At 36.5% G+C, this 13503-nt stretch overlaps 1 protein-coding gene across 1 annotated transcript; it reads right to left on the bottom strand.

The window, feature by feature from the left end:
• Positions 1-803: 803 nt before the first annotated feature.
• C2H7orf57 (chromosome 2 C7orf57 homolog) lies at positions 804-12958 on the bottom strand. Its single transcript, XM_075728129.1, is given in 10 exon segments — positions 804-892; positions 6191-6239; positions 6241-6333; positions 7394-7420; positions 7422-7493; positions 11641-11794; positions 11928-12004; positions 12006-12077; positions 12796-12846; positions 12848-12958. Coding segments are annotated over 10 exon segments (795 nt in total).
• Between the last annotated feature and the right edge of the window lie 545 nt (positions 12959-13503).

Raw genomic sequence — 13503 nt, 5'->3', positions numbered from 1 at the left:
TCTTTTACAACTAAGTCTGCATATTCAGTGCAGATATAAGTATTTAAGAAATACATATGCTGAAGTCAATGAAATTTTAGATGCTTAAGAAATGCATGGGCCAATTCAATTTTTGTTTGCATTGCTCCACAAATAAAATTAATGTATATATACCCCTGATCTCTGAAAACATGTTTATATTTTAGTCTAGTCTAAAAAGACCTAAGTGGTAAGAATGAAGTATATGTTTGGTCACATTAAAATGAAAATAGCCATTAGACTTTGCTACAGTTAAATGGCTGCATGTAAAAGGAAAATTACTCTTTGGTACCTAAACTGTGAAGTTATTTTTAAATCTGTATCTGGAATTCTGTTTTAAAAATACATATTCGGTATACTTGGATGTAGTTATAAAATGTAACTACACTTCTGTTTTATCTTTGGGCTTATGAAGCAATCAGTATTCAAAAAAAAAGAAATTATCTCACTTATTACTTAAAGGCATTCAGGACAGAGATGGAGCACAATACAACTAAACAAACACTTCAGCATTTAAAACAATAAGGGTAGATTTTGTAAGTAAGCGCGCGGCTTTTGACTTCGGCACCTCTCTGAAAAACAAACACTGAAAACCCCTCCAGACCCAGAAGCTTCCACTGCTTTTACATGGAACTGCTGATGACTTTGAAAACTGCTGGTTGCATGACTGCATTGACTCAGAAGTAAATAAAACAACATAATTACTGGGGTAAGGTGAACTCGAACAACACATTTCCATCCTTGAATTCAGTTGGAGCGTTTTGATTTGTTATACTAATTTGATTTCATGTCCCTTGGAGAACTGGCAAGTTATCCTTCTGCTGCAGCACTCTCTTATTCTGAATGCACAACCACAAATTCCAGGGTTCTCCACCTGCTCTTATAAAGAGAAATCTTAGGCTGTTAATATTCTAACTCATGTTATTCAAACTGTGACCCATGAAGACTGAGCTGACCGACAGTGCAGATCAAACATCTCCTTGGTTTGACTAAGGAAAGCTGACTACATACTAATGGCACATTAGCACACTTTTAAGAATTTGAGGAATGTCGTGTGGATATTACCTAATGGTGACCAAGGTAAAAAGAGACAATTTTTACAATAGGATATGGTGTACACGTTTAAAATACCTGAAATCCAGTACTATAAACACTTCTAAGAACATGAGTACAGTAAAGCAAAATAACAGTGCTGAGTGACCAAGTTAGGATCTCAGTTGTCTTTCTGTCTCTGCCTCTAACAATTGCCTAAAAATGTGACAGTTTTGGACAAGAACTCCAACACTGAGGAAAAAGTGCTCAAAAGTGAAGAGGACTTAAGACATCAAACACTCAAAGTAATGAAGTTACTTTAGGAAGCTTTGTACAGATCTTAACGAGAAAAGGAGACCATAATACAGAAAAGAATGATTAGAATTCTTGTCTGCAGGTCAGCAGCATTGCAGCCACACAGGAATTCTTATTTTATGGAATAGATTTTGAGGGCTTTGGCACATCAAGCACCTTCAAGTCTATGTGCACAGGTGATCTACAAATTTGTAAATACTTTTAAATACCCATGCTGGTTGGTTTGGGGTTTTTTTTTTGTCCATAAGATTACCATCTCCAACTTTTTCAGTAAATTTGTACTAAACACCTTCCAGAAAACTTTCTACAAAAAAAGATACTGAAATGGATTCACTATATGCTTAAAAATAAAAAACCTTCTTACTCAACTGATAAGCATTAAAAAAAATGCTTGGCTGCCTTACCGTTAAGCAACTTAACTCCAGAGATTTTCATCATCTCATATTTCACCTTTCCTTTATGTTTTGGCCAGTAAAGCATGTAACTGCAAACAGCATTTGCAAAAGAAGTTTTTCCTATGATAATACGAGTCAGAAGATCAAAGTGAGATGGAAAAGTAGTACTATTGCTGATAGTTATACAAAGTTATATAAAGTATGCTGCAAAGGCTGTCATACACAGAATTTATTTTACTGTTGCAGTTTACCATTGGTGGGCACAACAAACCCAGACCTCTATTACACTTTTTTTACAGACACTAAAAATAAAAATTATAACCTTATCCAAAGGCTCTATCAAAGAAAGATAGTTGAATTCCCGGATAAGACATATTCATATGACTGAATACTGAAAAATTCATAAAATGGTACTTACTTTTTTGGAGAAGGTCATGCAGCTACTGGTGATTACTGCATTAGCTGTAAAATTTTACAGTTGTAATCCTAAGGGTATCAACAATTTGCCTGTTATACATACACAGTTTCTTCACACAAGCTTATTATTTAGTGCTTCTCTATAACGACAGGTGACAGTTTTTCTGCTGGTCAGGTTTTAATACTATGAGCTCCAGCTCTGGCATCCCCTGGTGTTCTAGCCTAGAAAAGTAGATTTTACCAAAAGTTCTGCTTTCATAGCAAAATTAATGGTATCTAAAGTAATCCACAACACAAATTGTAGGTGAAAACAGATATAAGGTAGTAATTTTTTCACCCATCTCAGATACAGCTTGATATAAGCTTTCTTTTTTATATTTGGAAAATTTTGCTGACTAACCAGTAACTGTACATTTAGGTGTTTTCATATGTTTTAGTCTTTTATTTTTGTAAACACAACTTAGTTGAATTGTTGGCTAGAATGAACAGCAAAGATGGACTCAGATGCTGGGTCTAACAACATCAACAGCAAAACTTCCCCAAACTCTCACTGAAAATTTTGAGGGTTCAGATTAGCAATAGACTTACCTATTTACAATCAGTTTTCATATCAAAGTTCTAAAGAAAAGCACTGTTAAGCTAATTCCTCTAAACATTCTGTTCAAAGAAATGTATGTTCACTAACACATTTTAAAATCTTCAGCCTTGGATTCAAAGCTGTACAATGTACTGAGGGCACTCTGAAAAGGAAACTAAAACTTACCAGTTTACTTGTTAAAAACTTCACTTTTCATAGTATTAGCAAAAAATATCTTATTGAAATTGCATCCACTTTCTAATGGGCTTTATAATAAATATTTAATTATTCATAAGATTTCAGGGATATATCCTAATTCAAGTAGATAAAAGAACAAGTGTTAAAATATCAGCGTATCTAAGTTTTTCAAAATATTAAAATAATTTATATACATTGCTATTTCAAAGTACAAACTGTTTTGCTGGTGTGAATAAACATGGAGATCTAACATATAATATTTTTGATGCAGTCAAAACTTGAAAATAAATACAATTTTTATTTAACAGCTGCAAGTGCAGACATCATATATAGCTTAGTCCACACCACTGTTACCCAATGATTCATCTTCTATATAATAAGACTATAACAGGAAATACCACCAGGTCTTAATTTAATTATGTGGCTGAACACTGTGGCTGATCAACTAGTTCTTGTGCAGCAGGCATAGCAGTAGAATTGTCCTAGAAAGCTGGATATCTGGTCTAAATAAATGTGCTTTTGAGACTGAGAAGACATCTTTCCACTGAAGGCTTGACTTTTTCACTGCAAGTATCCATACCAGTTCAATTCTTTCTATTTACATCTCATCCCATACCATACAGCTCCCCTTCACCTTTCTTTATGGCATAGGTCATGAGTATAACTGTAGTTAACTAAAGAAACTTGCTGGTTTGGACACATCGGTATCATGCCTGTGTCAACAGCAATATGGTAAGCCTATTTGAAAACAGCAAAGAAGCACTAGTCTGGTGTAGGAGAGAACTTCAGTTTCACTTTATTTTGTTTATTATATTAAGAAAAAGTCTAGGAATCAGCACTGACAGCTGTTGCCTGTTCTTTAAAATTTGCTGTAATCAAGCACAATGAAGTTCATCTACATTATAAACCAAATGAACTTCTCAGTCAGGGATGAGTTCAACTATAAAAAGTATTCCAACAAACATGTAAATAGTGGACTATATAAGCCATACAAGGCTTTACTTTCCTCAATAGTCTTTTAAGTTACTCATTACATCCCCGAAATGGTGTCTTTGACTCGTTGTTTGCAGGTGCTGATCAGACTGTTATGGGTCTGAATCTGCAATAAAAAAAAGATTAAAGTTCTTAGAATAACTTCAACCATAAGAATAAAAAGGTCAGCTGAAATTTTCAGTTTCTCTTTCAAGTCAAAATGCATACAAATTCCAGTACTTTTAATTTTTAACTAACAAGATAGACAAGCTACCTACAAAGTTTGCAGTATGATGCAAATCTGTAACTGAACACAAATAGGTTATAGATTTACATATGGAATGGGTTATATCTCCTGTCTTGGATATCTCCCGTGCAAGAGGTAACAGAGAAAGCTCCATCTCAAAAGGTAGCTGCAAGGTGCTCGTGCTGTCAATTGCTTTGGATGAGCAGACAAAAGTATCCAAGTGGGAAGAAAATACAAGCCCTACCTTCAGTGCATACCTGAAAGAATGAAAAGGACAAGGTCAAAAATTAATTAAGGTACATGTCTGGATGACACCATACTGTTAAGAGTGTTAAAAAAATCTCCTTTTGCATTGAGAGACAGAATCAATGTCAGTTGGAATAACTATGATTGACAAATGAGGACAATAGGAGCAAAGCAGGTGTCACGTTATCTAAGAATTTGTGAAAGAAAAGCATCTCAAAAAAAAAAGATGTGTCTGTCTATCAAATGATGCAGCATACTGATTTTCCAGCAGCCTTCACAGTATACCCATCATTTTATTCTCTATGCATAAGTGGTATAACCAAATCAATATCATGATTACTCTGAAAAATCTTCAGCTTTCTTTATATCCCAAATGTCCCATTAGAGGCACACTTCACATTAAAGAAATCAACTATCACCAAATAAATAAATTTGAGGTTTCAAAAATCCCAAATCATTTCATTTTACTTACAGTAATGGAAAAGAAAAATGTCAGTGCACAAGAAAGTTAAACAGAATCTGAAGAGAAAAGAAGAATATTCAAGGTTTTCTTTCATGCTAAGGAAGAGCACTTTTAGGCTCCACAGTTGAACTGTTAAGCCATTGCACCTCCCAAGGCAGCATCCTCTGCATGATCAGAGTTTGGATACTTAAGTTGACTTTGAAGAGTGCTTCTCAGGTTATGCACCCTCTTTCAGGTCCAGACCAAGATCTGGCTTCATACTTTAGTTTTATAGCAGTTTTTCTTCTGAACAATAACGCACAACTTCTAGTTTTCTGTTTGCCTCTTTTCTTCTGATAATCACCTGGAAGAAGAGGTTCTGCACACACAAAAAGAAAAAAAAGATTACTGTATATATATTAATGGAAGACACAAAGATGAATTCAGAAAGTGCTGAAGTGTCACAGAAACTAAATTAACTGGCCTCTGAGACTTTCACACATTGATATATCAAGGTCAAGGGAGTCATGGCAGTCCCCAGAGTATACACAAGCATTCACTGATACAAATAAAATAAAATTCTGGAGCTTGCAATGTGTATGTTCAATAGCATTTTAAAAGGTTGTTATAGAAAACTGATATACCGACCATGGTTGCCAAGCCACTGTAAAAAGCCTAAGCAAAAGGTCTTTGACAGAAGGGGAATTTTCTGCCCTTTAACTTTATATCTAAGTGTTTTCATGTGATGTCTTTCGTAACTATTACCATTGTGCACGACAAAGTAAGGCTTGAAATTGTAGGTAAACACTGGATAACTTTTTTTCTTTCTAATAAAACTAATAAAAAAAATGAAACGCCACTGTCTTCAATGATGCACATATATTTATTTTGACAAATTTTTATGAACAGTGATCTATTTCTTAAACACAAGTATCCATGACATTTGTCACAGTAGTTTTCAGAAAACTGTTAGGGGCCAAAGACTATTCACAACAAATAGGCAACAAATATTTTACAGTCTGCTTAAATTTAGGCAGGAGGATGGCTGTGTCTCTGCAGCATTTTACAAAAACACAGAAGCCCTTGGATCGGAACAAAGCATACTTCTGCAATTGTAAAGATGAAAAAAATCCATGAAAGCCTCTGCCTTCACTGACTACAAAAAGGAGCACCCTCTTCTTTAGCTGGTCATAGGGTATTGTAAGCTTAGCATAGTAATTCAGTAAGTCTCACCATATTCAAAGAAAGCCACACAAATTTTTCAGGCTACCCTCTGCTGTTACCTTGAGATCCCAACTCACTTTAAAAGAAACAGCTTTCAATAATTTTACCTTTGGACTGCTCCCTATTTTCTGATGTTTCTTGACTCTTTTTTTCCCCATGCAGTACGCTGCTGAAACCAGTCAGTCCCATAACCGCTGCTGAAGTTTAATCTGCTAAAGTTTACTGCTTCGCTTTTTCTCTGAGCAGACCTGTAAATCCAAATATATTAAGGAAAACAATAGCATAAGTAAACAAAAATGGGGATTAGGTGGGAAAATTTTATTTTGCAGAGAAAGGGCAATACCCTTATAACATAATTTATTTCTAACTGAACATATAGTCTACATGTAATCATCTAAGAAAAAAGCAAAACCAAAACAATAAAAAAACAAAGCACACAACTATGCCTGATTCAGTAACATGTAATTTTACATAGTAAGTAAAATTTTATTTTTTCCATTTTATTGGAACTTTACATGTATAATACTTACACAGTTCTGGTCTTAGAGATGAAAAAGTGAAAAAGGGAAATCACACAAAGAATATGTAAGTAAAAAAGGCTGACAATACTCATTCTGTGCTGCATGAAGGTGAAATTTTGCCACAGATTTGCTCGTAAGTTAATTAGTTTAATCACTTATTTTACATCATTGACATGTTTCTAAAACATACTGGGATTACTGATGACTGTGTATTAAATTTTTAAGACAAGTATGCAGAAACAATTCAATTGTGCACACAGCTGATGATGTGATTACATCACATCACAGTTGATATAATAATTTGCTTAAAAGACTATTATCTTCCAGGTGTTCATTACAGTATTTTTGCTGTGCCTGACCTTATATAGGCTACAGTTTATGTGTTTTCTTAAAATGGTAGTCCTACTTGTGTCTCTGTAACCTATGCTTACAGAACTAACAACGTACATTATCGTTTGCATCTGTTCACTGGTATTGAGAAAAAACCCAAACAATTTAGAATACAATGAAAGTGTGCTACATGAAGACATGCAACTGTATGCTTATTTTTCCTAAAGCAAAGTTATATTGAATAGCTTTCCTATAAGAGTTAAACTGCTATTATTTTAGTTTGTTTATAAAACTATTTTAGTATCACACATGATAGCAAATTCAGTAGCACTAAGGATCCACAAAGTCCATACACATATCCACTAATCTCTGCAATTTCACAAGGAGTAATATTACTTCCATGCACAGATAGTTGCAGGCTTAGGAGTTTAATGAATTTCATAAGCGTACTACTTATATAGGTGGGAAGGAAAGCTTATTTTTCCCCACTAAATTCCTTGTTTGTAGCAATATTCGGCATTCTGTTTGGATATTTAGGGTTTATAGCTGGGAGCTTTACCTGTGTTAGAGAAATCTTAACTTAATAAAAGGAGTTATGATAAAAATAACCAATGATTATATGATAATATAATCTTCAAAAGTGAAGGTTATATTAAAGGCCCTAAATGTCTTCAAATTTTACTATCTTATCTATATTATTTCCATAAGAGTAGAGGACTGTAAAGGAATAGCAAAACATAAAGCAGCACCTTAGTTATTCTAGATGAGATTAGCTCTTTGTTCAGTATGTCAATAATGCAAAATATTCTCTCCACAAGCTTCTTCCTCACAGTACACTTCTACCCAAAGTTAAGCTTCAAATTCAAACTTACCCATTGCAACCTCTCGTCTTGCCTCATTTCTTTGTATACAGTGTATGAAAACATCACAGTCTTAAAGTCAGTGGAACCAGAAATTAATTTCCAGTTTAATTACTGCATGGTATGAAAAGCATAAAACATCCCATATAATAAGAAAACAGCTGTGGTACATTAATTAGAGGTTTGAAATTCGAACAAATACAGACAAATTGGGGGAAGCCTGCAGCAGAAAAGTATATTTTACTTTTATCATCTTTCACTTGCTAATGACATGTAAAGAAACTCAGTGTTGACTGAAAGACAGAAAAATAAGATGACACCTAGAAAGCCAGTGAAATGACACCACAAACTCTAGGGCTGAAAGTTGGAAAACCAAAAAGTAACAGAAACAGTAGTAACACATATCAAAGCTATTTATCATAACTTCGATCAAAATCAACAGCTGCTGAAGGGTCACCAACTTACTTCCCTCTCAAATAAAAGCACTAAATTAACTATCTCCAACACTTCCCAGATATTTTTCAGTAATACCTGCTAAGAAATTCTGAGGTGAAAGGAAAAACAAAACATCTTTAAAGGCTATTTACAGCTTCCTTCATTGCATGAAGAAAAGAGGGGGGAAAAATAGTTCTGAAGATAGCACAAAGTTTTCAAAGCTAATTAACAAAGTTTTTGTGTTATACTAATATATCCTTTTTACTAGAACCTACATATTATTTGACCATTTTCTCTTTTAAACATGCAACACAGGAAAGAGCCCCATACGGTAAGAGATACTACTTGCAGGTTATTTAAATCAGGACGGGGTAACTAGAAGTGAAATGTATTGCTCTGTAAATTTAAAAGTACATTAAGGATAAAGTAACTTTTCACCTATGTGGACATAGCTACTGCAATACAGTTAACAGAGCAAAAAATTATGAACAGAGTGCAAAAATTAGATGCATCAGCAGTAGTTGCACTTGGATTGCAGACACTACAAAACAACTCCCATGAAAACATCCATGAGGGGAAGATTCCAAAATAGATGTAAACACCACTGACTTCTCAAGGAGCCCATGCATCTAATCAGAACTAATTAACAAGTCACTAAAAGAAGCAGACCTGAATGTTCGGAGAGTGTAAGTTTTCTTATTTTCTGGGAGAAAGTGAAGCCTAGGACAGACAGTTCTACTGATTCTGAAATAGGATGTCAATGCAAACCAATGTGTTAAGTCAGTGCTGAATCCCTGCAGACTTCAGTGGAGTCAGAGTCTCATCAGAAGAAAAGTTCCAGAATCTGGTAAAGAATAAGCAGATGGGCTACTAGATTTCAGCCTGACTGATGTTATGTTGAAGGTTAAAGAGATGAGAAACTGGGACACTTGTCAAAGAAGAAGAGATGATACTAGCAAGAGCATGCAGTGATGTCGGAGGCAGTGATGTCAGATGAAGAGGGGGGTCTGTTGTCCAACCTGGATGTTAAAAAATGCATTAGCTGCTTAGAACTGGTTTTCAAATCCATTAACACTATTCTCTCCTGAAGCAGCCTATTTGTGCTTTCAAAAATGCCATCCTATTGTGCAAAAAATGATAGCGCTGTCTTCCATCTATCATTAAACTGTACCATTTCAGATCTGACATACCACGGAAGTTTCAGATCCAGGACACAGTTACTTACCCTTTCAACTGACAAAAACAATTCAATTAGACCAGGAGAAATCATCAACTCAGGTAACTTTTGTCACATATTGAAGGCATGATGGCACACAGGGCAACACAGAAAAACAACTTGATTTGATAGGCAGAATATACAAATAGTAGATGGAAAGAGATGAGACTCTCCTCTTGGCACTGAAGAAAAGCATTAGAAAAGGAAGTCTAGTAATTAAAGAGTTAATTATAAGGTGAGGGGGGGAATCCTATCGAGATTTTGCCTAGAGATAGACAAAGGCCTAACTGTCAAAACTAAAGTCAAGGAAAAAAAAGGGGGAAAGGAAAAGCAATGAGAAAAGAGTTGAAGGCTGCTAGCAAGTCTCATGCACTGTTTTAAAGGTTGTCTTTGTTTTCTTGGTATTAAATGAGACAGGCTAGCATAAATTGCAGTTGTCAAAACACTCCCTACAGTTCAAATGAGCTAATGAGTGACAAAAGGAGTGAGGGAACAGATCAGAATTTGGTTTTGGAGGGCACCTGCAATCCAGCCAGGTGCTGTTTGTTACTTTGGTGGGCAAATTCAGCATTAAAAGCAGACCCTTGTGCCACTACACCCCAATGGTTATAACTGAGGAGGTATTTTCATTTTGACAAGCCCCTATTTAACAGCCATCAAGTTTCCCAGATAAAGCAAACTATGTAGGACATTTTTTACATATTCTCAGTTTAAAGTGTTTTCTCCCTTTGTGAAAAGATGGCAACAACATACCCTAAAAATTACTACCTACATTTATAATACATACACATTTATTAGTCTCAGATTCAAGAAACACGAACTGTGATATGTATTGTGACTGGCTGGTATATGAAGAAAAACAGATACCTGCTGTCAGCACGGAAAGCTAAAAGCCCCCAGATGAAATCCTGGCTCCCCTGTGATCAAGTGAAAAAGACTAGATTACATTTCAAATCTCTCTCTGAGGTAAAATCCTGACCTCAGGTGAGTAATCCTTTTGCTACAGCACATACATACATAAGTATGTATCCATATATACATTTCAGGCAAATGCCTTTAAGAGATGACTTCAGACACAAAGTAGTAATCTTACTAGTGCCGAAGGAAGATTGCCTAATGCTGATGCTAACCCTGATACCACCTCCAACTGATCTCCCACCCATACAGAGGCCTGCCTCTTTCTTAAGGTCACAGCATTTTCAACCCAACCCAGCTGGCCCACATGATGCACAGGCAAAAGGATGCTTCCACCTGTGCTAGTAGCCCATCAGTGCCATGAGCACAAAGGCTAAATCTTTCATGTGCTACCATGTCTTTGCTGCTTTGCAAAATTCCCAGAAGAATGAGAATTATCCCCATGATTAAGACATTAGGGAGGAACTACAGGATCCATCCCGAGGCATGGAGAACCATGTAATGGTCCCCCTGATCTCCAGTCCTCCTCTATGCAGTGACAAACATAATGTGAGGAATGGTGGAGAATCTAATACTTCAGAACAAAGTGGCATAAAAGCTTAAAGCTCCAGAGCGAGGGCCTGCTTGGGAACAATGTTTCCCAAACAGAGTAGATCAGGCACCCTTATAGGTTATGTTTTTGCACTTGTCCTTAAGGGCACCCTTTGGGATTTATCTCCACAATTGCATCACACATCTCTCTTCTGAACAACTGCTTAGTCAGACTAGACTGAAAAGTATTTTCAATACATTCAGTCTCAATACTTGAGGTAGTTTGCTGCTGCAGTATCATCATGTAGTCAGATAAATTGACTATTACTTAGAAAACTGCCTGTGGTGTTTTGGAATACATCTCTTACATTTCAACATACAAGATGAGATGTATGGTGAGAAAACTAAGATCAAGACTGTTTGGTAGGGCTAGTTCCATTGTCTTACTTGAAGACTCTTCAGGAAGGTACTCTTAAAGCACAGCATAGAAACCTCCTATAAGAGCAGGTACAAGAAATAGCTGTGAAAGAAACACCACATGAAACTGCATTTCTGGTTCTTATGCTATACCCGCATTAAGAGAAACATGTCTTTCTTCTCATTCTCTAACTGCAATATAAAAACTGCTTCTGGAATACAGAAACTCAGGTGGACTACTGCTTCACTTCTGTAAGGACCCACAGGCCCAGCTAGAAATGTCTTCACGAGCTCTACAAACAAAGCATCGTCAGCGTGCCTCTCCAGCAAACATTCTTTCTCTCTGCGTTTTCTTTGTCCTCAGTATCCCGCTGCCAAACACTTTTCATATCAAAATCAAAAGGCCCTCTTCTCAGCTCATAACTGTTACCATCAGCCTTAAACTCTCTGTGAATCATATAATCTGGTAGAAAGGAAACGGAACTCCTACAGGCAAAGATTTAACACTTGTTTGTGCCAGGGATACATTCGTATGTTGCACTTTATTAGCGAACTATTCTGAAAAACTAACAGGTGACGAGAGAACCCAAGAAGTTATGCGGGGTCTCAGCAGACTTGCCGTGGCTCATCGGTCGCTGGGGGATTGGAGCAGTGTGCATACCAGTCAGGCACAGCATACGCTGCTGGAGAGGAAGGACATCCTTGTCATAGGAGTGTAGTGCTTCAGTAGGTCTTGAGAGAAACAGACAAAAGCCACTACTTTTTCTGACTTCTTATCTGATTGCAAAAGTATTACCTTTGTTTTCTTTGTTGCTGTTGTATCAGGAAGAAATGTTTGCTCTATTCAGCAAGGAGCATTTGTCTCCCTTGATAAAACAGTCAGAACCTTGCAGCATTGTGTTCCACTTGTACCTTGTTTATCTTGCTCCAAATGCTTTGACGTGTTTCTACCTATCTGTTAATTCACATTTCTGGATTTGTCACCCTGTTCTAAGCGTGCATACAAGCCATGTGCTCAAGTTCCTCAAGCCTCCTTCTTGGAGGAAGGAAAGAACAAAATCATGGATCACCTTGGTACAATAACACAATATGTACAACACTGTAACAAACTGAATGCCATCACAAAAAACACTTTATAAATGTCTACCAAGTTTTCTGATGATGCTTTTTTCTGACAACATTATTTTCACCAGACCACTACTTAAATAGCCCAAGCATAAATTATGAAGACCTCACTCAAACGCAGATAAACCATCATAATCTACTTAGATCAGATAAAGTGCAAAACTACACATTTTGCTAAAAGGTACCTATAGACAACAGACTGCAAGGATGTCTGGACAAGGTGACCTCTTATGCCACATTTTCAATTGCTCATTTTTTCCATATGTTAATTTCAAAACTCCACAGGATTCTTCTGTAGTATCTACGAGCACTTTCTACCACCACACTCAAGCAAAGCCAAAGAAAACAAAGAGAAAACAAACAAGTGAGACAGATGCTCACCAAGTCTCTTTAATCCACTTATTGCAGCACCCAGGATGGCACTTCATGGGGAGCTTTTGCAAGGTCACCAAGACCCAGAATCTGGGATGTTGGAGGAAGTGGGGTCTTCACGGTTACCGACTTTTCTGGTCGTTTCAGTGGCATGTGGTATTACTGTCTCACAATAATGGAAAAGAAAAAAATTATGGTAAAAGTTAACTACTAGCATCCCTTTTTCAGGCAACTAACAAATCGAGCCCACCTGAAACTTGAGTGACATGCTGCATTTCAGCTTGGAAACAGAAGACCAGGCTTGCTTATTCTGGGGAATATAGTATACACAACTTCTAGAGCATCAGATGCAACAAGGGAACACCTTGGTTTCGGTTTTGAAATAGCATTCAAGTTTTCATGTAAAGTGTTCTAATACAGGGGATTGTGTATCTTCATGCAGAAAACTATTTCCAAGGACACCAAGAGCAGCAAGAGGCACAGAAGACAGCAGGAAACACCTAAGCCTTTGGTTTCCTTTCCTCCTCACCCACTAACAAAAGCAAAGACAGTACCTGTCCATTTGCAGGGCTTTATTTGTAAAACAGCCAAATCCAACCTTCAAACCGCCCACCTCCCCAAATAAAAAAACCACCCAACACCCTACTTCTCGATACATTACTTTCTCAACTTCTAGTGAGCAAAAAGAAAATATAAAT

Source organism: Pelecanus crispus, chromosome 2 (assembly GCF_030463565.1).
Source record: "Pelecanus crispus isolate bPelCri1 chromosome 2, bPelCri1.pri, whole genome shotgun sequence".
In the NCBI taxonomy this organism is placed as follows: domain Eukaryota; kingdom Metazoa; phylum Chordata; class Aves; order Pelecaniformes; family Pelecanidae; genus Pelecanus; species Pelecanus crispus.
Note: the sequence above shows the minus strand (reverse complement) of the source record. Positions and strands in the feature narration are given on the sequence as shown.